Source organism: Nothoprocta perdicaria, unplaced genomic scaffold (assembly GCF_003342845.1).
Source record: "Nothoprocta perdicaria isolate Ctin4 unplaced genomic scaffold, notPer1 scaffold_400, whole genome shotgun sequence".
Classification (NCBI taxonomy): Eukaryota; Metazoa; Chordata; class Aves; order Tinamiformes; family Tinamidae; genus Nothoprocta; species Nothoprocta perdicaria.
In genome coordinates, this window is record NW_020455645.1 from 28,277 (window position 1) to 54,928 (window position 26,652).

The window sequence follows — 26,652 nt, forward strand, 5'->3', positions numbered from 1 at the left end:
CTGTATCTTTGGGGTGGCTTCAGGGGTGAGGCTTGAGCTTGAAAGGCTCATCCTTGTGCCCGCTGTGTATCTGTCCCAATATTTTTGTTTCCACAGAGGATATATTCRTTGCGTGGCAGCCACTATGGGAATGGTGGGGACGTTGTTCAGTGTAATGTCTGTAAACCAGGTACCTGATAAGAGTCAGGCTGTTAGCCTAGTTCCTTAACCACTGAAAACAGTAGACGTGATTGACGGGCAAGCGAGGATATGGGCGTAGGCGGAATCAGAAATGAAACAACAGAGCTGGAAAAAAAAAGGTTTTGCTCAAGGTCAGATTTTGTGTCCTTTTGTAGAACTGGGGAGAAGTTAGAATACAAGGTGCCTTTATGCATACAGCTGATTTCTCAATGACCCTGGTAAAAGTTCAGCCAGACAAGCAAGCCATGAGAARCACTGTCAACTTTGGTTTGTTTTTCTAGAGAAAGGTGAAAAGACAGGAACGACTGACAACAAAACAAGGAAGAATGCAGTGAGATTGGAGAAAGCTGCGAATGAGCAATAACAGCAGCAAAAGGGAGTTGCAGAGGCATCATAATTTGATTATTTAGATTTCTCATGACGTCAAACCAAAGAGGACAAAATGGCTTCTGTCAAAATATACCGCCACAGAAACAATGCAAAATGTACAGGTTCTGTCTGCAGGTCCAATGTTAAAAAATACCCTGCCTGTGGGAGCCACGGTTCACATTGCATGTGTTCTTATTCTGCAAAGTGCTCTACAGTGTGTGTGTGATTATTATGAGACTAAGAGTTTTGGGTTTTTAGAAAAAAATCCGGAATACCTACTGTTAAAATGAAAAGCAATAATAAAGTCTAAATGAATCTCTTTCTATTGAGTATTACTATCAAAGGATTGGCACAGCAGAAGCCTTTCAGTTTAGGTAACATTAAAGATTTTAGCTTGCCCTAGTCTGAATAATTGAGCTGACATGATTAGATCATCTTTTTGATGGTCTAATTGAATTATGTGTATTTCTAAAAGCTTTTCTCAGCACAACTGATGAATTTTATATTTGTACTGAGTCAAGCAGATAAAGGTACAAATATAGGCAACTTTGCATCCTTTATATGCCATTTTTGTAATGAATTTTGTCATATTGTGAGGTCAGCAAGGAATATTTGGATTAATTTCCACAGCTGCTTCTCCGTTTGTCTCTTATTGGGAACTTGCTTAGAACTTGGTCCTAAATGGATTTCTATATAACTTTGCTCTTAATTTAGGATATTTTTTATCAATTCATTTTGTGAGGATTTTAATTAATAAAGGCCTTTGGACCTTATGAGACCTGAGCTATTTTCTGGTATCCTGAGGAAGGGGTTTCTAAGTCCAGCCGTATTATCAACTCCACATTTGCCTTGCGTAGATGGATCCCTTTTCTCTCCATTTCCACAACTTRCCACATGATCTTGAGCACAGGTTCAAGTGGAGAAAAGACCAAGGCCAGCTGACAGGAGGCGTATGTAAAAAATGAGCTTATTTCAGCAATGTGAATGGTTTGCTCAGTAGAAAGGAGCCAGGTCCAGCTGCCTTGGCTTGAASTTCATCCCAAGGTAGAACTGAAAATGTCGCAATGATTGAAGCAGACAGGAAGTTTGTTTAGCCCGGAGTATCATAGCACAGAGCCCAAGGCTTGGGAAATTCTGCGGTAATGTAGGTTTGTGTTTAGATTAACGTCACAACTTCAAGCGGTTTTGAAAGTAGGTGATTTACAGCCATGGGAGCCGGGCTTGTGTAACAGGCTTGAAGACTTCTTCTCCACCTCTTATGCTCTTCCTCTGTCCKGACAAACAGTGTCCCTCTTGGCCACATAGCTCCCTGCTGATAAATCCTGCAAACCATATGCAGCTCTCGTGGTGGGAAAAGAAGAGCAGCTGCTGCCGCTTCTGTTGTTACCGTTGCCTCGTGTTGCACGCATGGCTCTTCCTTTGCCCCATTCTCGCTGTAACTGCACATTTCTCTGCTGCAAACCAAGCCAAACTACAGCCTGGCCAGAATGCAAGAATAACCATTAACAAAGAAAGCACTGGAAAATTTTCACTGCCCACCAGCCCTTTCCCTCCTTATCAGCACTGTCGCTTCCCCAGTTTCAGTGCTTTGAATCTCCTAGCTAGTGTCAGCAAAGACAGGGACCAGGACTTCAGGGTTCAGCAAGGTATCTGTTAAATCTTTGGACAATACAGTGGTGCATCAAGGGATGATATAACTCATCTGCATCTAGAGAGAGCTGTGCTTCCTTTGAAACGTTAGATTCATCTAGGGCTTTTTAAACGACCTACACGTATTTATGCTAACAACACCATAGGTACGGGATGTGTTTCCCAAGGTATTCTTACAATACAGAGCCAAGAAGGTTTCTTTTTAGGAACAAAGTTAATATTTGAAAGGCTTGCAGGAATTTAAGTCCAAAACATCCAGATGGATTTTGACAGCCTCCTTGATAGCTGCTACATTTTGTCAGGGACAGGAAAGAAGAACCTTATCAGCGTGTGTAACAGAAATCACAGAATTTGTGATAAAATTTGTGAAAATCGTACTGTGGTTTTGCACATGTAAAGATATGTTGTTTCCAGGCTCTCCATAATGATTAGGAACTTGCTTATAATAAAACTATGTAAATGTTGAGACTAGGGGATCAACACTCTGAATAAATAAAAGCAGATAAATTTAAGCTCTGTGACAGTTATACGTTCCTTGTTTCACAGTGCCTCGCTTTCAGGCCTGTGCAGAGCACTGTATGTTTACAAGGCAGTTCAGGTTTTGGCAGGCTGACTGGTACAGGAGCTCCGATGATGGAAAGGCCATCTCTGTGTACCTAGTGGGCTGGACTGTGTGCTCTGCTGTCACAAGCGGGGCCAGGGAAACCAGCCAAATCTCTCTGTTCACATCCACGACGGATTCCCTCCCACCTCTCATGAGGTGCTGTTTGACAAGCAGGTGCATTTTGTGCACGGAGGAGCACAAGACAGGTGTAAATGCAGTGGATTTGGTGGTTGAGTTTCATTTCCTGAGAGTTCTTAGTCAGAACAGGGCTCATTGTGAACTCRGAGTTTCATAGGCCTGGTCCATTCAGCAGGCTTTGTCCCAACTCCTTTTACCTAAAAAAATCCTCAGCTACCACAACTACAGTCAATGCCTGAATTTCCCTCCTTTATCATCCCTMCAGACTAACCTTGTACTTACCATTTAACCAAAACTAAAGCTTCTAACATTTTTTTTCATGTCAAATGTGTTCTATCCTCATTGTCCGGTTCAACCTACTACTTCTGACAGCAGTTTTCAGACTCTTTTTTAACATCTGGTTCTTTAGACATCTCTGTTCATCCTTCAAGTGACTCTGCATGTCTTTCCTACTTCTGTTGTCTGTATTTTGCCTCCTTTTTTCCCTTTCCAGACCCTCTCTCCTACCCTCTTCCTCAGCAAGCCTCCAGTCAAGTCCAGGTCACATCTGTGTTTTAGAAGTAACTTTGGGTGCAACACTTTCCATCTCTTAAAGACTTTTGTCCTTAAAAAAAAAAGGCTGAGTAGAGAACTTGGCACAAAGGGAACAACACGGGCCTGTTTCATTTGCTGACTTGCCTCTTGCTTGGCCTTCCCCTGGGTGCTGTGAGCTTYAGGTTAGGGATGCAGAACAGGAAAGGTGACAATGCGGGCAGCTTGCAGTCACGGTCCTGCCTCAGTCAGCACTTCTGTCTGCAGAGGTCACCCTTACTCAGGCTCTTTTAAGTCRGATGTTGCTGGCTCTATGTCCTTCCAGCCTGTCTTAATCACACTAGAAGCTATGGTTTCCCTAGACTCCGTGGCCATTGATGGGCTAGAAAGAGAATCATAGAATCACAGAATGCTTAAGGTTGGAAGGGACCTCAGAGGTCATCTAGTCCAACCCCCATCCTCATGCAGGGTCACCTAGAGCACGTGGCACTGGCTGCGTCCAAGCGGGTTTTAAAGACCTCCAGAGAAGGAGACTCCACAAGAGGATCTCCTGGGAAGGTTTTCTGTATTCATGAGGCACTGACCTTTCTGTGCCYGGAACATGGGCATTTAACCTCTTCCCACTGGCCTTCACAGCCTGCCTGGGTTGCAGCAGTTGCTATTGGACCTCCTCAGTTGTTCCAGAGCCAGATGCCACTGCCTTAGACATCTCAGCACATGGAGCAGGCTCATTTCACCCTGCTACAGCAGCATGCTTGCAAGGGCGGCAAGCCAACACAGTAGCACCAGYCCGAGATACACGTAGCTGTTTCTTGAATATCGTTGATGTTTTGCCGTTGCTTGACTCTCCAGCTAGTGTGGGGCCGGCTCTCCTGCAGGGACCTCGCAGGGCACCCCGGCTTGCCTTGCTGTGCAGTACAAGTCAGCATGTTCTGGATGGGGTCTGAGCAGCAGAACCAGACAGATGTAGAGCGCCCTTTATCATTGACTTGCAGCAAACGTGGTCACTGAGGTCACTGCAAGGGATGTTGACTGCAGACACCCTAATAGTGAAGGGTTTTTGGTCCACCTCACAGGCACCAAATTGCACCAGCTTCTCAGTGTTGGGCTGACTGACAAAGAGAAGAACTCTGTCTGGTAGGGCAGAAGGATTGTAGTTTACAACTGGAATAAACTGTCATTACATTACACTATAATTGGTGTAGTATGCAGCCAAACATGTCCTGGGCCCTATGGAGTCTCACTATTCCTTTAAATTATAGTAATGACGCTAAGACTTAATTTAAATTAATGTATGCTGCCTCACTTCTGAGAGCACATTTGGTGCAATATTCAGGCTTTTTCCACCTTTATATACCACCTCCTCTTCTCTTATGCAGTTTGGAAAGGATAGGTCCTTAAATTCACAAAAGTCATTTGAAAAACAAACATACCATTGTCCTATGATATGTTTTCCTGGGACCTTAGCTGCTCTAACTTTGAAAGATAAATAGGTTTAATTACTGTTACATTTCTTTTTTTAACATTTACAGTAGTCTAATTATTATTCTTCTTGCACAAGCAGACTCAGATTTTAAAACACAGTATAGATTAATCTCCTATGTGGAACATACTGTCAGGCCTATCCAATGAATAATGCAAGACCACATTGTCATGCTGTGCTTAAAGAAAATTGCAAAACTTTGCTCTCACCTTYTAAATTCCTGTGTATGAAGGATCAATTCTATTCCCACAAGAACCCAGTGCGTTGGGACCTGTCGAGCTGAGAGCTGGAATTGTCCTTTTCCATCGCGGCAGAAAGCTTTTATGAATCCCAGGGGCACAGGGCAGGATTTTGTCTAGCAGATTCAGCTGAAATGTGGAAGAGCCTTGCTTAATCTGACACAGTGAAGTGCAGCTGCAAATGCAGGGTCTGCATATTTGACAGCCGAAAATCGGTTCCTATTCAAGGCCAGTGTTTCTACCTGGTTTCTTTTATGTGGATCAGCAAGTAAATATTGATAAAGTACTGAGAAATAACACACTGTTTTTGTATGRTGTTGTTTCGTATCCTCAACATGAGCGCATGAAGTGTTTTATGGCTGAATTAAAAGGACYGTCTGTTCTTTTTCTTCGGGTCCTTGCAATGAAACCAAAATCCAAATCAATCCAAATCAAATCAAAAAGCAGCCAAAGCTACAAACAATTTAGAAACATGTTAGGAATGACCAAATTAGAAAGAAACAATTCCCCAAAATCCATATCCTGCCACTTGTGAAGGACGATAACAAATGGCTGCAGTAGATCCCCATCTACTGCAATCCCATCATAGGCAATTACAGGAGAACCTAGACTTTGGGTGTTGGTCAACTGTATTAATTAAAATCAGTCATGTTGGGAAGGTGAAACTTTAGGGAAGTGTGAGGTTTCTTGCAGTCACCTCCCTGGAGCCAAAAATGCTGATAGAGCTGATTGCAAACTCCCATCACCTGTTTTGAACCAGTGCAAATGCTAAATACAGCACTCGGCTTCCTTGGGCACTATGACTGGTGCTGAGTGCTGTAGTGGAGYCTCCCCATCACTCAGGAATAGCTCCTGCTTCTCTGCTGATTTGCAAAGGTGATGTTATCTGTTGGAGAGAGTGTGATGGGGAGAAGTAGGGCTCGTGGCTGCTCCTAGGCAGTACCTGTGGAAGTTTTCTGAGGTTGTTTCTCATAAAACAAATAAGCAGAAAATGATCTTAGCCTAGCTAAATGAGGCTGGGAATAAACTGAAAGAGAGAGGGGAAAGGAGAGTGGAAAGGTAAATGAGTAACAGAAAAATACATGCTTACTAAGAAAGGAAGGTTAGTGGAGAAAGAAATTACCTAGACAGATGACCTCAAAGATCATGAGCCGCTCATCAGGAGCGGGAGAAAAAAAATAAAATAAATGAAATGTAGAGCAAGGATTGGCTTTCCTCACTTGCCTGTGCTTGCAGGCTGTGAGCACTGGACAACATCTGCAGCAGCGTGGCTCCGAAGGCGAACAGTGCAGCGGAGAGCCGGAGGAGGGCACCAAATGCTGCAGAGCAGCAGCAGAAGCTGAACAAGGTGTTGGGGGCTGTCACGTCACATCCCCCAAGAGACCGGGGAGGGGGTTGTGTGTGTTTGGAGGCAGAGGGAGCACAGCACCACTGTTTTACCTATCTGGGGGTCACGGTGGTGTTGCTCAGAGGGAAGTGTTTGCCTTGAGGTCTCTCTCTGCTGGGGTGCCCAGGCCAGGATAAGCTGAGCTTTCCTACCTGGCCACACCTCTSTGCGGTAGGAGACTGGACCTGGTGTTGGGCTGCAGGTTGCTGTGCTTTTACGGCCTATTTTGAAGGCACATTTGTGCTCCAGCTGCATGGGCGTGAGGTAGTTTCACACCCTGGGGTATGAGGTGAGTGCAATCTGCAGAGAGCAGGATGTCCACGTGCTGAAGGCAGGACCCCAGAGATGGCACTCGGGCTTCTGAAATGTGGCCCCTGGAATGGAGCAGATGTCCTGTGTGGACAATCAGGGTTTATCTCTAGGGCCCCCCTGAGAAGTTGCTTGTGCCGTGTCCAACCTACAGCTCGGAAATCAGCAGTTCCACCCAGCTTCCCAGAGATGTCCACATCCCTGTCCCCCAGCCTCGTGAGGACCATTGCCTCCATAAACTTTTATTTCATATTTATTCCATAAATATAATCAGCCTYTTCTCTGTCAGGCACCTTGCCTAGAATGATAGTAATAAACCCCCAACATAATCTCAAAACCCTTGCTACTAAAAGGGGCTCTACTTCCCCACATTGACTGGAGCAAGTTATGGTTTTTAAGGGCCAGATCCTGCAAGATGATGCATTCCCTGGCTGTGATCCCACAGATTAATAAGCAGGTGCTTCATCTGAAGTGCATGAATCAAGCCCMTGAATCACCCAATTAAAATCAATGGGACTTATTATTTATGTATAGTATCTGCAGCTGTATCCTCATCACCATTCCTCTGTAATAAAAGCTTAGATTAAACCATTCTTAAATAATATGTCAACTGCAGACGTATAAGCACATAGGACTGAAACAGTCTTTTTTYCCCATGTGTCTTACTTACTGGCAGGAGGCTGCAAAGCAGCCTGCAAATTCCTGCAGAACGGGAGGGCGAGAGGAGCTCTTCTGGAGGACCATAATCCTCAAAGAAATATGATGAGTTTAGTCGCCTCCAGCAGTTTCTTATGGCGCTGTCAGGTTTAGAGACTCCTCCAGGACTGCAGGAAATTGCCTCTCTGGAAAGGTTACATGCAGCGGAGCATAGCTGCAAGGCGACAGAGCCAAAAAAAAAAAAAAACAGAAGAAGAGAAAGAGGAGGAGAAAAACAGGAGAGCTCCCTGACAGCTCTATCATTAACAGATTTGCTTTTGAAGGGATGATGGAAGTGAGGGTTAAAAGGAGCATCGCTCCTTGCTCCTACTGAAAGCAGATGTGTAAAGCATATCCGCAAGGCCGAGCGTGGGTTTGCTTCTCTCGTGCAGCTCTCTAAAGAGCGGTGTGGAGGCAGCCCCTTTCCTCCTCCTCCTCGGGGGCAAGGAGGTGCATGAGCAGTTGAGGGCTGGAGCTGCACAACAGGAGATGCCCAGAAGGGCTGCTGTGGCCGCCCGCCCTTTTGCAGCCCGGATGGTGATGGATATAGCTGCCGAGAGGAAATTAAATATCAATGGAGCTGGGAAACGCGCCAGGCATGAGTGTGGAGATGAGGGACATGCCGAGGGGAGGACAGACTGAAAAGCCTTCCTATGGAGGCCAAGAAATATCAATGATGGTGGCAGCTGATGTCTCTGGATAGAGCAGAAACTGTTTTTAAACTAGGAAATAAACTAAGATCCCGTCCCTGTTGTTTGCCACAAGCAAGGAACGGGAATGATGCTTTGGTGCGGCAGGGTGGCTACAAGCAGCTGCATAGAGGCCAGCACGTTTGGTGGAGGGTCGTGTGGCTGTGTTGTTTGCCCCTGCTTTTACTGTAGGCTYATACTCGGAGTTGTTTTAGGCTCATCCCCAGGGTTTGTGTACATAAACATGGATGAGCTTGAACCTACCAGGTGGTTGGGAGAGTCTTGTGCTGCTCCTAGATTCCTGCTACAGAAGCTGTCACGGATTTAGGGGTTTTGTGAGTTCCTCGGTGTTTCCCTTACCCTCCTGGATACTCCAATAGAGCTTCTTTGTGCATCCAAATCACAGAATTGCTTTAGCTGAGCCAAGGGTTAAAGCAGCACTCTGCATATGTGTGTGACTCAGCTCAGTTAAGTGGGCTTGCTCTCAAAGGGACCACATGTAGCTAGAAATAAAAACACAATGCAAAATTATCTTTCCCAAACAAACCAGCGTTTTATTAGTTTGCAGAGGCCTCACATCAGCACATCCAATTTCACTAGTCACGTCACAATCTGGCTGCTAGGGAGACTGGGGAAAGGTAGATTTAATTTGCAGGTTGTTTCCATAGCTCCACAGTTCCCACCGCAGACCCCCTGACAAAATGGGCTTTCCACAGTAAGACACATCTGGCTCAGAAATAGATTTCAGGCATGGGTCGATGACAACTACTGTTTTTGACGTTGCCTTCCCTTGTGTTAGGCACAACAGGCTCCTCCTTGAGCTCCTCTTTCTCAAGCCCTCAAAACCATGAGCACTTCTGACACTTGCACTTGTGCAGCTCTCCGTTCTCRCAAGTTTTTGCCAAGACTTCCCACTCATCATATTCACATCTTTTGCCATTTCATTTGGAGGACTGTGTGTCTGGGCACTTCTGCACATTGCAGCCCATCCTCAGGCTTCCTTTGTTCTGCTTTTCAGAAGCAGGAAAAAATACCCCTCCATACGCCTTGCACATTTCTCCTTTCCCCGCTCTGCGCCTTTCAGAACAGAACAATAGGGAGGCCCATAAATACCCTGATTTTATTACCTTATCATGACTTTTTCTGAAGTACGGAGTGATTAAATCTCCATCAGCCCAGTTGGTCTTGCTGAAATGTATTTCCCAGAATAGAATCTTATCAGGAAATCTGAGACTCCTGCTTTGAAAGCTCAGTACAACAGCACAATGCAAAAGTGTGACACAGCCTGCCATACAGATGGCCCCCAAATTGCTGCAGTGAAAGCGATAGGGGGAGAGAAGTGAAGACGCGAGGAGAAGGAGAATGATGAGTTTCCATCAGAGACATGAGCAGTGACAGAGCAGAGACAAGGCGAGAAGAGAAAATCGCGCTTCTGCCTGGATTTTCACAAAGCAGCGCGCACCCAGTGCTTTTCACACCTAGACTTTTATCTTGTAATTGGGTTCCTCATTTCCAAACTCCTTCTGTTCTGTCTCAAAGCCAGGTGAAATCCTTCAGTGGCACCAAGAGCTACAAAACCTTCCCCTTGGCCTAGTAGGTAGCAAGCCCAGCTTGAACAGACTCTGCTAGGCACTGTTTAGGAACAGAATTTATGTCATTTTCTTGTTCCTGTACACGAGGGGCCATCTAGGCATCTGGCTCGGGGCAAGGGTGGCCGCTCGTGGTGGGAATGGCCCATTCAGAAATAAATCAGAGTGTGCAAAGCAAAGCTCCAAGGACAGGGTTTTCTTCAAAGCAAAGTCAGGTTTACAGAGGCGTATAACCTAGTGCAATTTAGGAAATGGGTCAGCAAGGGAGAAAATCTTCTGGTGTGTTCAGTGGCAAAGCAGGACTAGATCTGTTGTGCTGGTTTGAGTGAACCAAAGAGCTTTTTGTGCCAGTTTCCCTGAGCTCTCCATGGCCCGTGAAACATTGGTAGAAGAGGAGCACGATGCTCCCATGTAGGACTCACATTGAGAGCATGTGACTCCTGAATAAAGCTCACAAGCACCAAGACATTTCATAGTCTGTGCCATCCATTCCTGCACATCCAGCAAAGGATTTTCCAGCCCCTARGATGAGCAGATACTGCTGTATTTGCACCAGCAACACAACAGAGAGGCTGCATGAACAAACAAAGATGTGGATTCRTTTTTGCTGGTACCTACCAAGCGCAACACTTTGCAGCAGCCTGGCCTCTTACTCTAAGAGCTTTCACAAAGAACCATGCTGTTCAAAAATAAAATAGCACACAGCACGTTTTCTCACTTCTCCTTTATTCCCTACAGAAAGTCATCTCCTAGGTAAATTAAATTCGCCCTCACAATACACCCAGCCCTAAGGGCAACTAAAGTAACATAATGAATCTTGCTGCTTCTTTTTTCATTTTAAAGCAATTAGCTTGAGGCAGATACAAACGTGCACCTTGTAGCTTTTAAAAATAACATGACTCAAGGCTTTTGCTGTGGAAGGCGGTACTGATTTAAAATTCTGTAGCAGTAGTTTCACATGCAATTGCCCGTGTGAAGGAGTTGAGATAGAAGATGAGAACTTGGGGTGTGGGGAGCATTATTCAGATTTTTGGTGCAGSGATCTGCAAGAGTAGCATTTGCTGSCCATCAAAGTGCACTTTCTGGCTGCCTTCACAAGCCACATGTAGAGGGTGGTCCTGAGCAGAGGCTGATGGATGGCACTGTGACACACAGGTTCATTCAGAGAGGGATAAATCCAGTAGCTGAGAGCATCTGCTGAGGGCCATTGAACCCGGAGGAGTTTGGATACAGCTCAGAGAGAGGTCTCACATCTGCAAGCCAGCTGCCTATAATTTTCCCAGGCTAGAAATTTGGTTGGACACTGGGCATGCAGTGACTCCTCCTCTCCTTCCTCTCCTTCCTCCAGCCCTCCCCTGCTCTGCAGGTTGTGGCCAGCTGAGGGGTCTCGTTGCTGAGGGACCTGGACAGAGGCTGGGATGAGCTATGAGCCTGATTCCTGCTCTGCTCTGGCTACCCCTCTGTGTTTGTCCGGTGCTGGACACAGAGACCAGGGCCTCCCTGTAGCAGCAATCACAGCTCTGCAGTCGCTAGCAGCACGAGCGGCCGTTCTGCGCTCACTCCAGGCTTTCCTTGCGCCCGGCAAGCGGTGGCTTCCCGCTGCCCTCCTCGCCGTGCTCCGTGACGCGGCAGCGATGGGGTCAGCCGCCCTGTCACGCTCCAGYTGATCCCTGCCGGCGCGGCCGGCCCGGGATTCCCACCGCCTCGCCTCGTCTCAGCAGCTTCCGCACATCCCGCCGCAGCCGTCGGCCTCTCTGAAGCAATTGGCCCTCACCTCCCTTGGCACTGAAAGCTTCTTGGCTGAGGATGAGCAAGAAGGGAGGCAAGGCAAACACGGACTTTGTTTTCAGCTACTGCTTATCGATCTGCTGGACACAAGGACAGGAGCAGCTGGTGTTGGGTGATGCCCTTCTGCTCTGCTCGCTTCATCCATGTTCAGCCTCTGGCTGTGGTGCAGAGCAAAGCGCAAAGCATCGCACGCTGGTGAGACCTCGTGCCCTCAGGCCTTGGGCTGCAAAACTAGGGCTGGCAGCGTGACGTGGAGCTTCTCAGGGCCTTGCAGCCCTGCAAGGCTCAACTGGCCTTCTACAAAACAAGACTTTTCCGCTCTGACTGAATCTTCCCCAAATCTAGATGGGTTTGCATGCTGCAGAAGAAAGGGAAAACCAGCAGTGGGCAGAACATCTTCCCTGTCTAGGTAACATCATGGAAGAGGTGCCAGAAGGAAGATACACACAAATAAACAAAAATGGGTCTCTGCTGTTCAGTAGGGTCACATCTGGAGAGATGTAAAGGCCAACGCATAGAAAAAAATTATTTTGGATCGCAGTCTTAACAGCTTGTTTAGTCTATGTGGATAATTAGAAGAAACAAGACAAAACAATCAAACAAACAAACAGCTTCCCTGCTTGACCCTGCACTCAAAATTGGAGTTATCCCTATAGATGCCTTCCACGTGTTTCCTCTAACTSAGCTGGCAATCTCAGCTGGGCTGGCTCCAGCCCTCAGCAGAGGGAGCAGACAAATTACAGCTCAAAGGAGAGCAGAGTCCCCACCATCAGGAGCCAGTGTGTGAGGACARGAACCCACTGTGTGCACTGTGCTGGAGTGGGAAAATCAGTGTCTTCCCAGACAGAGGCAAGTTCTCTCTGGAGTGTCTCAAGTGGAGTCTCTTCTCGGAGAACCAAGCTGTAGCAGAGACCGTCTTACTGCTTTGCATCCTTCAGTCTATTTCTCGGTAGGAAGCACTCTGCAGTAGGAGAGACCTTCTGCAGCGGCCATGGGAAGCCCTGGCTGGGAGGTGGAGCACCCCTGGGCTGCTTTTCCCASGATGCCGCAGTGGGAAATTCTGTCTGGATTCATCTTCACCTTGTGGTGCTTTCCAGCAGTGGAGCAAAGACAYGACGGTCTTGGCACAATTCAGATGTTTTGTCCACAGCTTTGGAAGGCTGCTAAAGGAGACAGACATCAGGATCTAACTTTAACTACCCTGTCTACCTCTTTCTTAGCTTGCAACCACACTGCCGCCTTATCTGCTACGTTCTTGGAGAGGAGGCTGAACCAAGTATCAGCAGTGAGGAACCGTGGCCTCAAAGCAACATGAAGCTGTGGGTCAGTCATGTTATTCAGGCTCAAGTTCAAACAAGCTCTGCTCAAACTGCAGGTGAGGGCTTGCCTAGAAGAAGCTGTGGGCAACTCCTTTTGAGAGGGGCAAAGCCACTTGGCTTTAGTGCTGGCCGGTTTTGCTAAGGCAGTGCTCACAGTCACCCTTCTGTGCCCAGGCYGGCTACCACGTTCAGAAGTCACTAACTGGGGAAAGCTGGTATCTGGTACAAAAAAGAGACAATGTAGACTCAAAATCTACTGCACAGCCCGTGCATGTGATCCTCCCAGGCACTTCTTGCCAGGATAATTTCAGCTGAAAGAGCAGAGCTCATCTGAGCCGCCTGCCACCATCTAGTCACAACAGCAGCACTGCTGCGGCATCCCTAATAGCAGGTAAAGTGCTGTCTCTGTTGCTCTGTCTCCACACAATCCTATCTGCTCAGGCAGGGGAAATGCCAGTGGTATTGCRCTTGCCACACGTTGCAATTTCCAGGGTAACATCACTTGGGGCAGCAAATTCTACAACCTATTCCTGAGCTCGACACACTTACAATCATACCTGAAAACTTCCCACAGGTTGAAGGTGTGCGGATGTGTGCTGGGCACCAGTATGCCTCCCTGCCCAGGAAATGCTACCACATGGTCATGTCTGAGCAAGCTCATTTTTCCAGCAGCCTGGCCCTCCGCATTTCCCTGCACGCTTTGATTGGTAACCACTGAAAGTCCTTCCACTGCCCCAAGAGCTCCTGTTTCCACATCAGCACATCTCAGCTGCTGCCTGAGGCTGAGCTCGGTCAGGATTTTTCCTCCTTTATTTTCACAGAACTTGCATTGCTTTTGCTTTTCCATCAAGCCTGGCTCCACCAATAGAGCATGGATGTCCAGGGATAACATCATGCTCCCCTGTGCACCATCCCTCCTAGATACATGCTATAAACCACCTCTCCAGAGAGATTTGAACATATTCAAAACAARAGGAGCTGCTAGGAAAGCAATCAAACATGACTCTCTCTCAGCAATCCGTGAAGAGCAATAATCATGCTGAGGCCTAAAGTAAACCCTGAAGAGGGGAGGACAGCTGGAATTCCTCCCTCATGAGGGACATCTCTGGAATYATAGAATCTTTAAGGTTGGAATGGATCTTTAGAGATCATCTAGTCCAAYCCCYCTGCTCACCCAGGGTGATCTACAGCATGTGGCACAGGCTGCATCCAGACGGGTTTGGAAGATCTGCAGAGAAAGAGCCTCCACAGCCTCTCCGGGCAGCCTGTGCCAGGGCTCTGGCACCCTCACTGTCAAGAAATTTTTCCTTAAGTTCCTGCAGAACTTTCAGTCCTTCAGTTTGTGGCCATTTCCTCTAGTCCTATCAGTGGCCACCACTGAAAAGAGGCCGTCCCATCCTCCTCACTGCCTCCCCTGAGGTGTCTATAGACACTGCTCAGGTCCCCCTTCAGCCTCCTCTTCTCCAGGCTGACCAGGCCCAGCTCTCCCAGCCTTTGCTCATAGGGCAGATGCTCCAGTGCCCTGATCATCCTTGTAAAGCACCTATAAGCACCTGAACAGAGGAGCAATGTGGTGGACACTGCACCCGCACGCCCGTGCCCCTGCAGACTGCGGCTGTGGCAGGAGACCTCGCTGCCGCCTGAAACCAGCCTTCCTTTTTTAACCTTCCTTTTTAAACATGGAAGTGCGGCTGTGCGYGGGAGCAGCTGCTGCCTCGTGCCTTGCAGAGACACTTCCCACAGGTCGTGCTGGGCCTTTGCCCCGCGCTGCGCCCGACTAAAGAGCACAGCTTGGCTGCCAGATGTCGCCAGTAATGGGAGCAAGCAAGAAAACCTATTCACCCAATGAGTGAGAATAATGACTAAATCCGAGGAGGTGAAATCTCATCTGCTGGAGAAACAGTCACCTTTGCACTGCATCTAGGCGCAGGTTAAGCCCACAGACTATCCAGATGCACTCAGCTCAGCACAAGGGTGGCAAGAACAGGTGCTTTCCATGCTCGTCAGCCCAAACAGAAGCTGCCTCCCCACCTGSGCTGGAGTCATGGAGAAAAGAGCCAATTTTGACCACGGCCCCTACTTCCTGCACAGTGACTCCCAACACTGCAGCAAACTCCATCTCTTAGTCAGAACACGACCTCTCCAGCCCCAATTAGCTGGAAGAGGAGCCATGTCACTAATGAGCACCAAAGGGCTTATCTCCTCCGGAAGGCATGGGCACCGACTGTGAAACTGTTGGTGAAGACAGGAGCTTTGTATTGATTTTTGGGAAGGCCAGGTGTTTAGTCACATACAAATCACATGGAAAAAGGATCTCTGCTCCCTTTGTACTGCCACTCCTGATTAGGACTCAGTGTCCCATGAGAGTGACACTTCTCTGAGTCTGGCATGGCCAAGGGAGTGGGTGAAACAGTGAGTGAAATTTGTTGCACCGAGACATAGTCAACATGGACAGATGGGCATCCCTTTGAGGGGTTCACTCTACTCCCAAAGAGATCCCAAAGGGATCCTTTGGCATCCCTTTGAGGGGTTCACTGTGCTCCAGACAGCCTGAACAGGAGGATGCCAGGCTGTAGTTCCATTGCGACCAGTGATTTTAGCAGCCTGGCCACATGGGAAACAAGGTTGGTTGGAAAGAAAGAGGATATATCTTGTTTTCCACTGAAGGCTGGAGAACAGGTGAGATGCTGATATCACAGAGACCTGGCGAGCTATCCTAGAGCAACTGAGACTGGAAGGGAAGGTTTGAAGTCGCTGGATGTTGGATTTTTTTCTTGATATGAAGTCAGCAGGAATGAAGCATGGGGAACACACATTGCAGTTGCTGGACGTTCAGAGAGGTCAATGTGTAAAGTCAGTGTGGAGAGGCAAAGAATCGCAGAATCACAGAATGTTCAAGGTTGGAAGGGACCTGTAGAGATCATCTAGTCCAACCTTCCTGCTCAAGGAGAGACACCTAGAGCATGTGGCACAGGGTGGCGTCCAAGTGGGTTTTGAAGACCTCCAGGGAAGGATCTAAAAGAAGAAAGAAGATCTATACTCCAAAGAAGATCTATACTTGCGAGACAGCCTGCTCGGGCTTTGCACTTGGGGAGGACTGTAGGGCTCTTGCAGCTGCAGAAGGAGCAAAACCCCTGTGAGAGTTCCCAGGGGAAGCCCTCGTCTGCAGAGCGTTTAAAGAGCTGTCCTCAATTCTGGCCTTACGTGCCTGGGAGATTTCAGCTGGTTACTTTTCGAATTCCACCTCCTTACAACCAAGCTTTCCCAGCACAGCTAAACCCATGGTAAGTGGGATTATGAGTGGGTAATCTGCCTGGCGTTTCGCTGCTGTCTGTACCTGCAGGAAGCTAGAACAAAACTGAGTCAGACAGAAACACTTAGAAAATGTGCCAGCCACRGGAAGAATATTCAGTGCACAGTAARGACTGTTTATCTGGCCACACCAGCGATGCCTTGCACGGYAACGTCCTTGCTGCCTGCAGTGGGGTGGGCAGAGGCCGGCTGCCTGCGACGTCTCGGAGGCACGTTGCTCATGCAGAAGATGTTCTCCTCCCTTCATGGCCTGGAAGGATGAACTGTTCCCGGGCACCTATCAGAAATACAGCAGGGAAGCAAAGCACCACCACAGAGGACCTTTGCTGTGCTGCCTTCCAGGGAACAAACGTCTCCTTCCTTGCTTAGCCCAAGCCTACCCCAGTAATCCCCACTGTAACCGTTTTATACCAGCCTTTAATTTGTGATTCAGTCCGGGCTGATAATCCCCACGCTGGCATATCTGGAGGAAATGAATACCACAGTAAGCAGTGATAACGTATTATTTCTTGCCTTGGGAAAGCCTGCCAAGGGCACCAGAAATGCCTTGTGAACAAGGATGAATGAAGCCCTGCAACTCAGCTGTGAAGCAGAGGAAAGAAATCTTTCTTCCTAGTTTGCAGACAAGGTAAAAGGCCCCAAAATGTTCCTGGGGGCTAAGGAAGGTCGCAAAACAAGATAACAGGGAGTCAAGCCCTGGAGTCCTGGCCCCCAAACCCCAGCTGTATTTGCTAAATACAGCAGGCCCGTAATCTCAGTGAGCTAGCACTGGGAATTTTTTTCCTTGGAAGATTATTGGAAGATTGAGGTCTTCAAAACCCGCCTGGATGCCACCCTGTGCCACATGCTCTAGGTGTGCCTGCTTGAGCAGGAAGGTTGGACTAGATGATCTGTAGAGGTCCCTTCCAACCTTAAATATTCTGAAATATTATGGAGGAAGTTAGACCAGCAGCTTCTGTATAGCAGCTTCAGTATCTAAAGAAAAAGGAGAGAGTTTTAGGGTAGCATGACTTACTTCTCATTTGTCGCTCAGCTTGGGGCATGGACACGTTCAGATATCACAACTCGGCTAACTGGCAGTTGCTCTTTTCTTAATTGGTGGTGATTCGATCTGCCCTTTCAGTCCTAAGTGTGAGCAGAGATGATGCCCTCAGGAGCTGGAAATCTATTTAAATCCTCAAGAGTTTTTGTGCCTATCTTGTCCCACCGTGCCTGGGCTCCTTGTGTTTGTCTAAGGTGCAGAATCATTTCATACTAATGTAAGTCAAGTTTTGTGGCTATTAGCACTAGTATAGTCTGGAAGAGGGTAGAGAGTACTCTGCTCTTAGAGCTTGTTTCTTATGGTCCTTATAGCAGGTCAGGACTCAAACACACAGTGCAAGATCCTTACTGGGAGGCAGTTCCTGCAAAGAACTTTTTGCCTAACCAGATTGAAGAGACGGGGGAAACTGAGTCACCGAGTTAGGACAGGCCATGGCCCAGCTCACACGGCCAGCCGAGGAGAGTTGGGAATCAAACCATTTGTTAACCCCCAATTTAATGATCCTATCACAAAACCTGGTTGCTCTCTGCTCCTTGAGATCTTATTGCAGGGATCTCTGGTAACCTCCACCGAGGTCTACTTGTATGATTTTCAATATGACCAAACTGGCTGTATTCCAGCTCCATACCTGGATCTGGACCAGGTTTCCAAATTCCTTCTCTCAAGGGATCCATACAGAGAATTAAATGCCCTGAAGATAATGTGGCACCAGTCCAGTGCTGCTGACCCAGGAGGCTCCGCTCCATTAGCCCCAAAGCATTGCTCGCCACTAATGCTTTCAATCTGTCATTGCAAGTTTTGCTCCTCAATAAACACACACACAAAAGTAATTTATGAGACCTGTGATGTGAAATGTGCTTTACTGCAGCTGTTTAAGAGCAGCTGCTGATTGTACCCTGTGGGTTGACTGCAGGGCAACTATTTTTGGAAAGCTGCTGTCTCTTGAAATCAGGAATCTCACGTAGGATGGACAGGCTGGGATAGGGGTCCCAACACCTGCAAATGTCCCACCGTACAGCCCCAAAGCTGGAAACCAGCTCTAAATTGAATGTGATAATTGCTCTTCTCTCACATCCTGATGCAATTTTGTCTTGAGGGATGCCGACTGTCTCTTGCTCTGTTTTTCAGCACTTTTAGCCCATTGAGAACCTTCTCTCAATCAGAGATCTCAGACAGTAGCAAAATAAATAAGAGGACACGCTGAGATTGGGGATGCGATCAAAGCAAGCATTGGAGCAAAGAGCTATGTATGACTCAGGAGAGTTTTGACTGCCCTCAGAATATTCTGTTGACCCATGACAACTGGGATAACCAAGAAGAAAAGGAGAGGTGCATTCATCAGTGGAAATGCTGCTACTTTTATTCGGACACTGTACAGCTACAAACCTGCAAGCCTTCTGCTCCCCCAAGCTGCCCCACACAGCATCAGGAGTGCTGGGGGCTTCACAGAGCCCACATCCTGTCTCTCCTTCTGCAGCTGCCAAAGCAGATGTCAGTGGTCAGCCCTGCAGCGCCTCTTGCCACAGAGCAACRCCATTTGAATGTTTCTAATCTAATGCCCTTGTACTTGTGCCTAGATGCCTCACAGTCCAAGGCATTTGAAAAAAAAGCCCCTCTTTCCCCAAGTCCTTGGGCAGCGTCTTTGTTAGATCAATGGGAAGTGAAATCCACAGGCGTGAGCTGCCGAAGGTGGTTGAAGTGCCTCTTGAAGATCTTCTGCAGCACGTTCTTTCTGGGTTTCCCAGCAGGGAACTCCAGGCTGGAGCTGCTCCTCTGACAGGCCACCTCCAGGAACCAAGTCTCCTGCTGCCTCTCAGTCTTCTCGGCTTCCTTGCTTTCCACAACATCTCTTATCTGGAGGTCTCTTAGTGGGCTAGTGTGTCTCCTGGGCATGGGAAGCCCTCTTGGCTCACGGCTTCCTTTGCCATCCTGGTGACTGATGACATGGGGACCTGCCTGCTTGCAGTCTCTCAGGTCTCCACGCATCTGGGAGCAACCATTTCCACCAGCAAGAGGCAGCTCAGGCTGTCTGCAGCTTGGAGGCTTCTCCTGGGAGGCAGGATGTATCCTGTGAGGATAGGCAGGACACAGAGCATAGCTGGAGTCCAAGTGAAGAAACAAGGCCTCTTCACTGGTGACCTGCGGGCTCTCCCCCAGGCTGACAAAACCGTATGGGGTGGTGATCTTGGGGAGATGAGGCAGGGACAGGGCTGCCCGGGCAACAGGGTCTGGGATGGCCTCCAGCGTGGCAGCGAGCTCAGCGTTGGAGCGGGGCTGGCTGAGTGCTCCCTCTGTGACGGGGTCCGAGCTGCTCCTCCAGGCTGTCCGCACAGGCTCCCCCTTCTCCTCGCCCAAGCGCCTAGGCCTCTTGTGGCTCTCCAAGGAGGGGATAACAAACTGTGGGATGCGATCAGGGGTCACCACGTAGTGRAAAACATCCCTGGAGCTCTTGTCCTGGAGCAAGCGGGAGCAGGGCATCACCTTCCCATGCGGCATCTCTGGAGCGACGGGTGCCAGCTGTGCTGGTCAGGTGTGTGGCTCCTGCAGGGCTCCCTGCAGCAGCAACTCGTATTTATGCTCTCCGCTCAGCCCTGATTGCTCCCTGCCCAGTGACGCTCCGTGACGACTGCTGCCAGCTCACTGCTCCGTCTGAATCCAACCTTTCATCACCCATCCGACAAAGGGGAGGCGGCTGAAGAGGGACACAAGAGGAGACACTTGTCCCCAACCTCTGCTCCTGCCCTCCTTCTCACGTGCAGGGCCACTAGTGCCCCCAGGCTCCTGTCACCCGTGAGAAAAGAGCATGGAGATGAGGAGAGGGGACACTTCAAAGATGCAAAGAATGGAAAGAGCTGCCTGACCCTGCAGAGCTCGGGGCAGAGAGGGAGCAGCTCATGGAGGGGAGAAGAACAAATGAAGACAGCATTGGCCTTTCCTGGGATGAGTCATCTGTCTGTGGGCATCAGGTAGAGCAAAGCAAGAAAGCGGAGAGCAAGATAAAATCACTGTGCAGCTTCCCTTCCCTTCCCTTCCCTTCCCTTCCCTTCCCTTCCCTTCCCTTCCCTTCTTCTAATAAATCTCCCATCAGGAAATTCTCCACCTCAGTCAACCCAGTTATTGAGGTGAATCAACATTTTCAACAGCCTTAGCCCCCCCCAAACCTTCTTCCCGTCTCTGCTGTTGCTTGGGTTGTGCTCGTTCTTGTTTCTCGCGGGCTCGTTGTGTTTCTGTCTCTGCTGGGGGAGGCTCAGGTTGCAGGTAAGCATCAGTCACCGGCGTCCCTGGGTCTGCCCCAGGTGGCTTCCCCAGAGGGGCCTCTGTGCGTGGCCATGGCCACCACGGCCCTTGTGCTTCCTCCAGGCAGGGAACATGAAACTCGCTCTCTTAGCCGTGCTGAAATCAAAGAGGGCTTTGTCCTTTCTTCTCTCGCAGCTGGGCAGCGGCAAAGCCACAGAGCTGGATTACCGAGCCCCAGTCCCAGACAATCAGTGCTTGCTAATGAAGTCTCCTCTATTAGCAGGTGGATAAAGGCTGCTTTACAACTTTTCCTCCCCTGGAGACTGTGCAGAGATATAAAACATCTCAGTTTCTGTACAGCGCCTTGTCTGACTCCAAGCACCGTCTAGCTGACCCTGCAGCAACACACATTGGCCTGTTGTAACCTGAAATAAGTTACCCTGTCCTGCACACCCCCTTCCCTGCAGTTCTTGCCCCTACTTCTCTTTCCCTTGTTCTCAAGAGAGTTTTGTGGACGGTTCCAATAGGAGCACAAGTGAGGACAGTCTTTTGGGGCACCAGTGGAGGTTAGGAGTGTGGACAAGTCAAGGAGACTGTCCTAGAGCGTCATAAACAGTCATGTCCCGATTTCTATGGGGGCAGCAGAGATGGGTACCTGAAACGATGTGGCTCTGGACTGTGTGGCAGCCACCCCAGAGCTGGTGGCACCAGTTTTGATGGCAGGGCTGCACGCACTCTGCAATGGCTCAGATGTTGGCATGCTGATTTCAGCTCCAGAAGGTTCCCCCGAGCGTGGCCTGCTGCCTCTGAGCACTGCCCTGCTCAGCTGGATGCAGCAGCAGATGTGCACCCTGTTATCCCAGCTCTGCACCCTGCACCCCAGGGACCACGCCTGCTCTCGTGCTTTGCTTGCAGCGGAGTGGAAGCCGAAGATGATAAAGTGGCACCCACAAATGCCCTTCTCTGCTCCCAAACTATCTGCTCAGTAGAAATCTCATCAGCTGAAGATCCATCAGAGCAGAAACGTGACTCGAGCCCACACGTGGCTGTGTACTGCAGTGGCCAGTTTAGCCCAAGCATGTGGCAGCATCCCTGCTTCGCTGGACAAACCATCCACACGAGGCAGGGCTGAGGAGGAGKATGCTCAGCGGGGCCTTCAGGTGTRCGGCAGAGAGAGGACACAGCCTGCACGGCATCCAGACCTCAGCCATTCTACCACGCGAAGGCTCTGCTGCAGAGCAGCCTCTGGAAATGCTGCTGGGGGGTCAGATGCCTCTGTTTTGTGAAGCGGAGTCTGTGTGTGTGTGTGTGTGTGCATGCACGTTTCATGCAGGCCTAAGAGCTGGCTAATTGAATCAGGCTGAGGTTTCAAAGGATCGGGTTTACTCTCTTCCTTTCATCTTTATTGACTAAAATAGATCCCAGCCCCAGCTTCCTCCCAGCCTCGGAGCAAAGGGAGGGCATAGACGGAGCGATGACGGATGCTGTGGTGCCTGCGCTGCCCTGGAGCCCACCATGGGGGGCTCAGAGGGGCAGGATGCCTGCAGAGCTGTCCCTGCAGCGCCCAGTGCTCAGAAAGAAGCATTGTGAGCATCCCTCACAGTGCMTGGACATGCAGAACAAGGAGTTTGCAGGTCAGGCTCCTTTCATGGAGCTGCTAGAAGTGCTACTCAAGGGTGCTCAAGTAGTACTAGCTGAAAGGGTACTTTTGGATTCTCCTATGCCATTACAACTGCAGCAATGGGCAATGAAGCACCACATTTTTCAAACCATACCAGCATCTAGACACAAAAAAACCCTGCTGCACATCTGAAAAGCTGCTGCTGGCATCTCATCACCCTCTGCCTTGCGTTTATGTCTGTCAGCGTGGGGTAGGGGAAGGTGGCCCCGATCAGCATCTCGGTAGCGCAGCCCAAAACTCCCAACAAGAGACAGACACACCTAAATTCAAAAAAAATAAGCCCCTAATTCAGGTCTATCTCTCTTAAACAAAATGCCAAGAGCAGGACTCTTGCTAGAGAAGCTCCTCATGAGAGAGCACTAGGCTACGTGGCTGATTAGTGGGGCCTGCAGGTCATCAGTGCAATGGGGAACAGCTGGGCCAGGGCCTACATTTACCATGCTGGCCACAACGTGGACCAAGCCAGGTTGCTTTCCAGTTCAGTGTATTTGGCTTTATTGAGCAGCAAGCAAGGCCTGGTATGCTCCGTGCCAGTGCAGAGCTCCTCCAGGTGCTAAAGGGATGGTTTCTGCTGGGGGTAATGTTGGAATTGCTGTAGAGGATGTCTGACCTTTCTCCCTTTGTATTTAGGGGAGGCAAGTAATCTGCAAAGAGCCCTCCTCTCTCTTCAGCAGGTTCTTATGCCGTGTTCTTCAGCTGAGTTTTGTCCAGAGCCTGGTAGGTGATGTGTTTTTGCTGATGGAGAGGTGAAGGTGAAAGGAGGATAAAATTCTGAGGCTGCAGGTTCTTTTCCATCTCTCTGTATTTTGATCCTCTCTGCTCTTTTTCTTTTATTTTCTTTTTGCCTCATTTTGCCATGCTCTGCAGGTAGTGTTGCTCATGCTCTGTTTTTTACTCCTTATCTCATTCCATCCCATCTTGCCCCCTCCCTAGCTTGTTCTTGCTTTTCTCCTCTTCTACTAACAGTGGCTTGCTCTGTGCTCTGAGCAATAGATGTGTTTTATGTTTTTTCTGCTTTTCTGACTCAAACAAGCTGTAGAGAAGGAAAGGGTTTTTTTTTGTTGTTGTTGTTTTGGGGTTTTTTTGTTTGTTTGTTTTTGTTTGTTTGCAGTTAAACAGCCTCTCTCTTGCTAGATSAGAGCCTAAGGATCTGCCCAACTGCTCTTCCAGTCTGGGGTTACTGGGTTTGTTCTTCAGGTTTGACTCTGGAAGCTGAGCAGTCACAAGGTGGGAGCACTAGTTGCTGGTGGGGAAGCCGAGTACACTGGTCCGATGTGCCTGCTCTGAAGAGCACCTGGGTGAAACTTGTTCTTGCATATAGGAAAGCTGTGATCTAGCAGACTGTGGAGTCTTGTGGTATTGACATCTCTCTCAGCCTCTAGGCCAGAAGAGCTGGGAGATATCTGGGAAGAAGATAGATAATTTGTTGTCTGTGGCCAAAGTTGATTCCAGTCTCAGCAGCACACTGCAAGAGCGGGTTGTTAGGGTATCATTAAGGAATTTAACGAGCTGGAAGGTCTTTCATTGCCTAATGCAATTCTCTTATTTGCAGCTGAAGGTCCTTCARAAAGTATCAGTCTGGGTTGGATTTGTGGTCCCTGTGGAGATTATTGTCAGCAAGTGTCAGCCCACACAGTCTCCCAACAGGCCTGGATGGCTTGCTAAGAAACGCCGAGGGAGACTAGCACGCCTCCTCTCTTCTGTCATCCCCACGAGATTCCAAAATATCCTGGGCCATCTGCCAGCAGATTGGGGCCAGAGCAACATGCCCAAAGGTAAGAGAGCAGGCTTTCTGGGGGCACTACGAATGATATCAAAGCAGATTGAGTCTAGAGCTGATGTGCTGGGTAGAAAGTGATGAAACAAGAATGTACGTGTTTACTCACCATGAGTTATGATCATATCTCCTATGAATCTCTGCAGAAATCCTAGAAACTCTGATCAATCCATCTAACAAAGCAAACAAGAGGAAGAGGGATGATGTAGCTCTGGAAGAACAGGAGTCCTGGGTGGTGGTGCTAGAGAAAGACTTGCTAGAAGATGACTCTGAAGACATCACCTACGAGGTATGAAGTTCTGGTGCTGGATAGAGCAGTTCCTTGGGCCCTGAGCACATGCGAGATAAATGTTTGGCCTTTGTAGACTGGGAGTGTCACTGCATAGACCTGCAAAGTCGCTTGTGCTGAGCTGCTGTGTGGAGAGCTATAAAGAAGCTTCCTCTATCATATACCCTCAGGGACTGTAGGTTACCCAAAAATCACTTGAACGTCACATCCACAGTGTCTGAAGAGTGTGGGTACCATGCTTGCACCATATCACAGACATCATTAATGTTTGCTTTTGATGAGCATTCCTGCAAAGTACATTTTGGCCTGTTTTTGCTCTTTTAGCATGGTCTCCTCACTTCTGCTTCCAAAACGAGGTCTGTACATTCCTTCTCACAGAATCTTTTCTCCCATAGCCATCAGAAGTGGAAACAGATAGTGAGGAGTACAGGTCCCAGAATGACACTGAGACAGACTTGGAGTTTGAAGAGCAGGAAGGGGCTTTAGTGCTGAAGGAATCATCAAATCTCCAGGTGAGTGGACTGGTGCAGGCTGCAGGATATTTGCTGCAGAATATTTTCTTTCTGTAAGTACTGTCACTCAAAAAAAATCCTCCAGTCATTGCCTCCTTGGCAGCAAAAGGAAAGGTAAGCAGTCCAAGGCTCTGACCTTCATGACTTCCTGTGGTTGACCAAGTGTTTACAAGCCCTTGTGAAGAAGGTGGAGAGACATGAGACCTGTATCCTTACCCTGCAAGCATATTGGTATGGTTGCTGCTACAGGAGTCCGGTCTTCCCTGTTCACCTTGATCAGAGCTGTCTGGACTTGCTCAAACTCTTCTGAACTTCATAAGATCCTTAAGGGTTTTCCTGTCCTTACAATGAGCTGCAAGCTGAATGTACCCCCTTATTCTTCAGGTGGAGGATGTACAGGTGGAGAACACGGGTAGCAACAGTCCAGAGGCCCAGGATGTGAGCACAGAGGGGCAATCGGTGGCTCCAACTGTCTCCAGCAGTGGGGAAGACGCTCCAGATGTCACTAGCAGTGATAATGAGGATGCCCGAAGGYCACAGGCTGAGAGCAATGGTGATGGCAGCTCCCAGGAGCAGGGAGCTGATGCAGATCACAAAGGGAGCAGCAGTTTGTTGCAGAATGAGGTGAGGACTTTTCTGTGCCAAGTAATGGCTTATTGCACCCTTTCTTTGTAGAGTGGGAGATGTRTAGATGTGTGGTAAGCTGTCTGGGCTCAGAGGCCTTCTTGCTTGGGAAGCAGTTATCCCTGAGCCTTTGAGGCATAGATCTGTATCCTCATCACTATCATGTGGGCAAGATSAGTGTTATGGGGGCTGTAGGCGTCCTCACTGGAGAAGGAAATGTCGTCAGTCCCAAGTATGCTGTTGATGCCAGACGTGCTCAATGCCCAGGGTACCTCCCTGTCCTGTGTGACAGGACTGCCAGGTGCCTGTTGAGCATCTTGGGTTGGTACGCAGTGCCAGCCACTTCTGACCCAAAGGCTCTACCAGCAGGTCACAAGTATCTATTGATGATTTACTGGCCCAAATGTCTTCCATTCTTAAAATGGAAAGAATCTGTGGGAGTCATCACTAATGACACTTCATAGGTTTCTCTGTTGCCCTAGACCCATCTAGTTCACTGTTCTAGCCCCAGAGCACTTTATTAATAACCTTCTGGTTCTATTCACACTGGTGCTAAGCAGCTCAGCTTGCAACAAAATGGATAGGTAGAGTTGCTGAGCAAAGCAAAGCTGAACCACCACCCCTGCAGTGTTGGTAGGAGCTGGTAATGGTGTTCATGGTGAAATCTTTTCCTTTCTAGGATAAACAGGAACTCTGATCTCCTCATTGTGCCCAGGTCTCCGCATTGTGGCTATGAGGTGCCTGGTTCTCTGTGGCCRCTGCGCCATGTGAGTAAACTGTCCAGTTGAATGCTCTGTTAATATTTTTGAACTTAACAATAAAATTACCCTATTTTTTTCATGTGAATCAAGAAGCAATTGGCTCTCTGGAGATGGCAGGCTCTGTGTACCAGATGGCATGATCATATGGCTGCTCCTAGCCAAGGGTATGGGACAGAGCTGCTCTCCCACAGAGATCAAGTGGGAATTGGAATGTCAGTGGGACCTTCCAATYGGATTGCCCCATGGGGAAGCTTTTTACAGACCCAGAAACCCTGCAAATGACACTTCTGTCAGTAAGAAAGGTAGCAAGTCTCCAGCCTTGGAGGGGGAGGAAGGGTGGACAGAACAAGCATCTCTGTGTAGAGCCCAGAGTATTTCTCACTGGGTGCTTATGGTCTCTTGTCTGCTTCTTGGTTCCTATGGCTGTGTRTTTCTGTAAGGCTCCT

The 26,652-nt window shown here is 48.7% G+C and overlaps 1 protein-coding gene across 1 annotated transcript; it reads left to right on the plus strand.

Annotated features, from left to right (window-relative positions):
* The first annotated feature begins 22,713 nt into the window (after window positions 1-22,713).
* LOC112952694 lies at window positions 22,714-26,322 on the plus strand. The gene is made up of 7 exons (XM_026045595.1): window positions 22,714-22,793; window positions 22,874-22,960; window positions 23,796-24,018; window positions 24,167-24,309; window positions 24,705-24,821; window positions 25,206-25,445; window positions 26,125-26,322. The coding sequence occupies exons 1-7, from the start codon at window positions 22,764-22,766 to the stop codon at window positions 26,140-26,142; spliced, it is 858 nt and encodes a 285-aa protein (XP_025901380.1). The 5' UTR covers window positions 22,714-22,763; the 3' UTR covers window positions 26,143-26,322.
* Window positions 26,323-26,652: the final 330 nt, after the last annotated feature.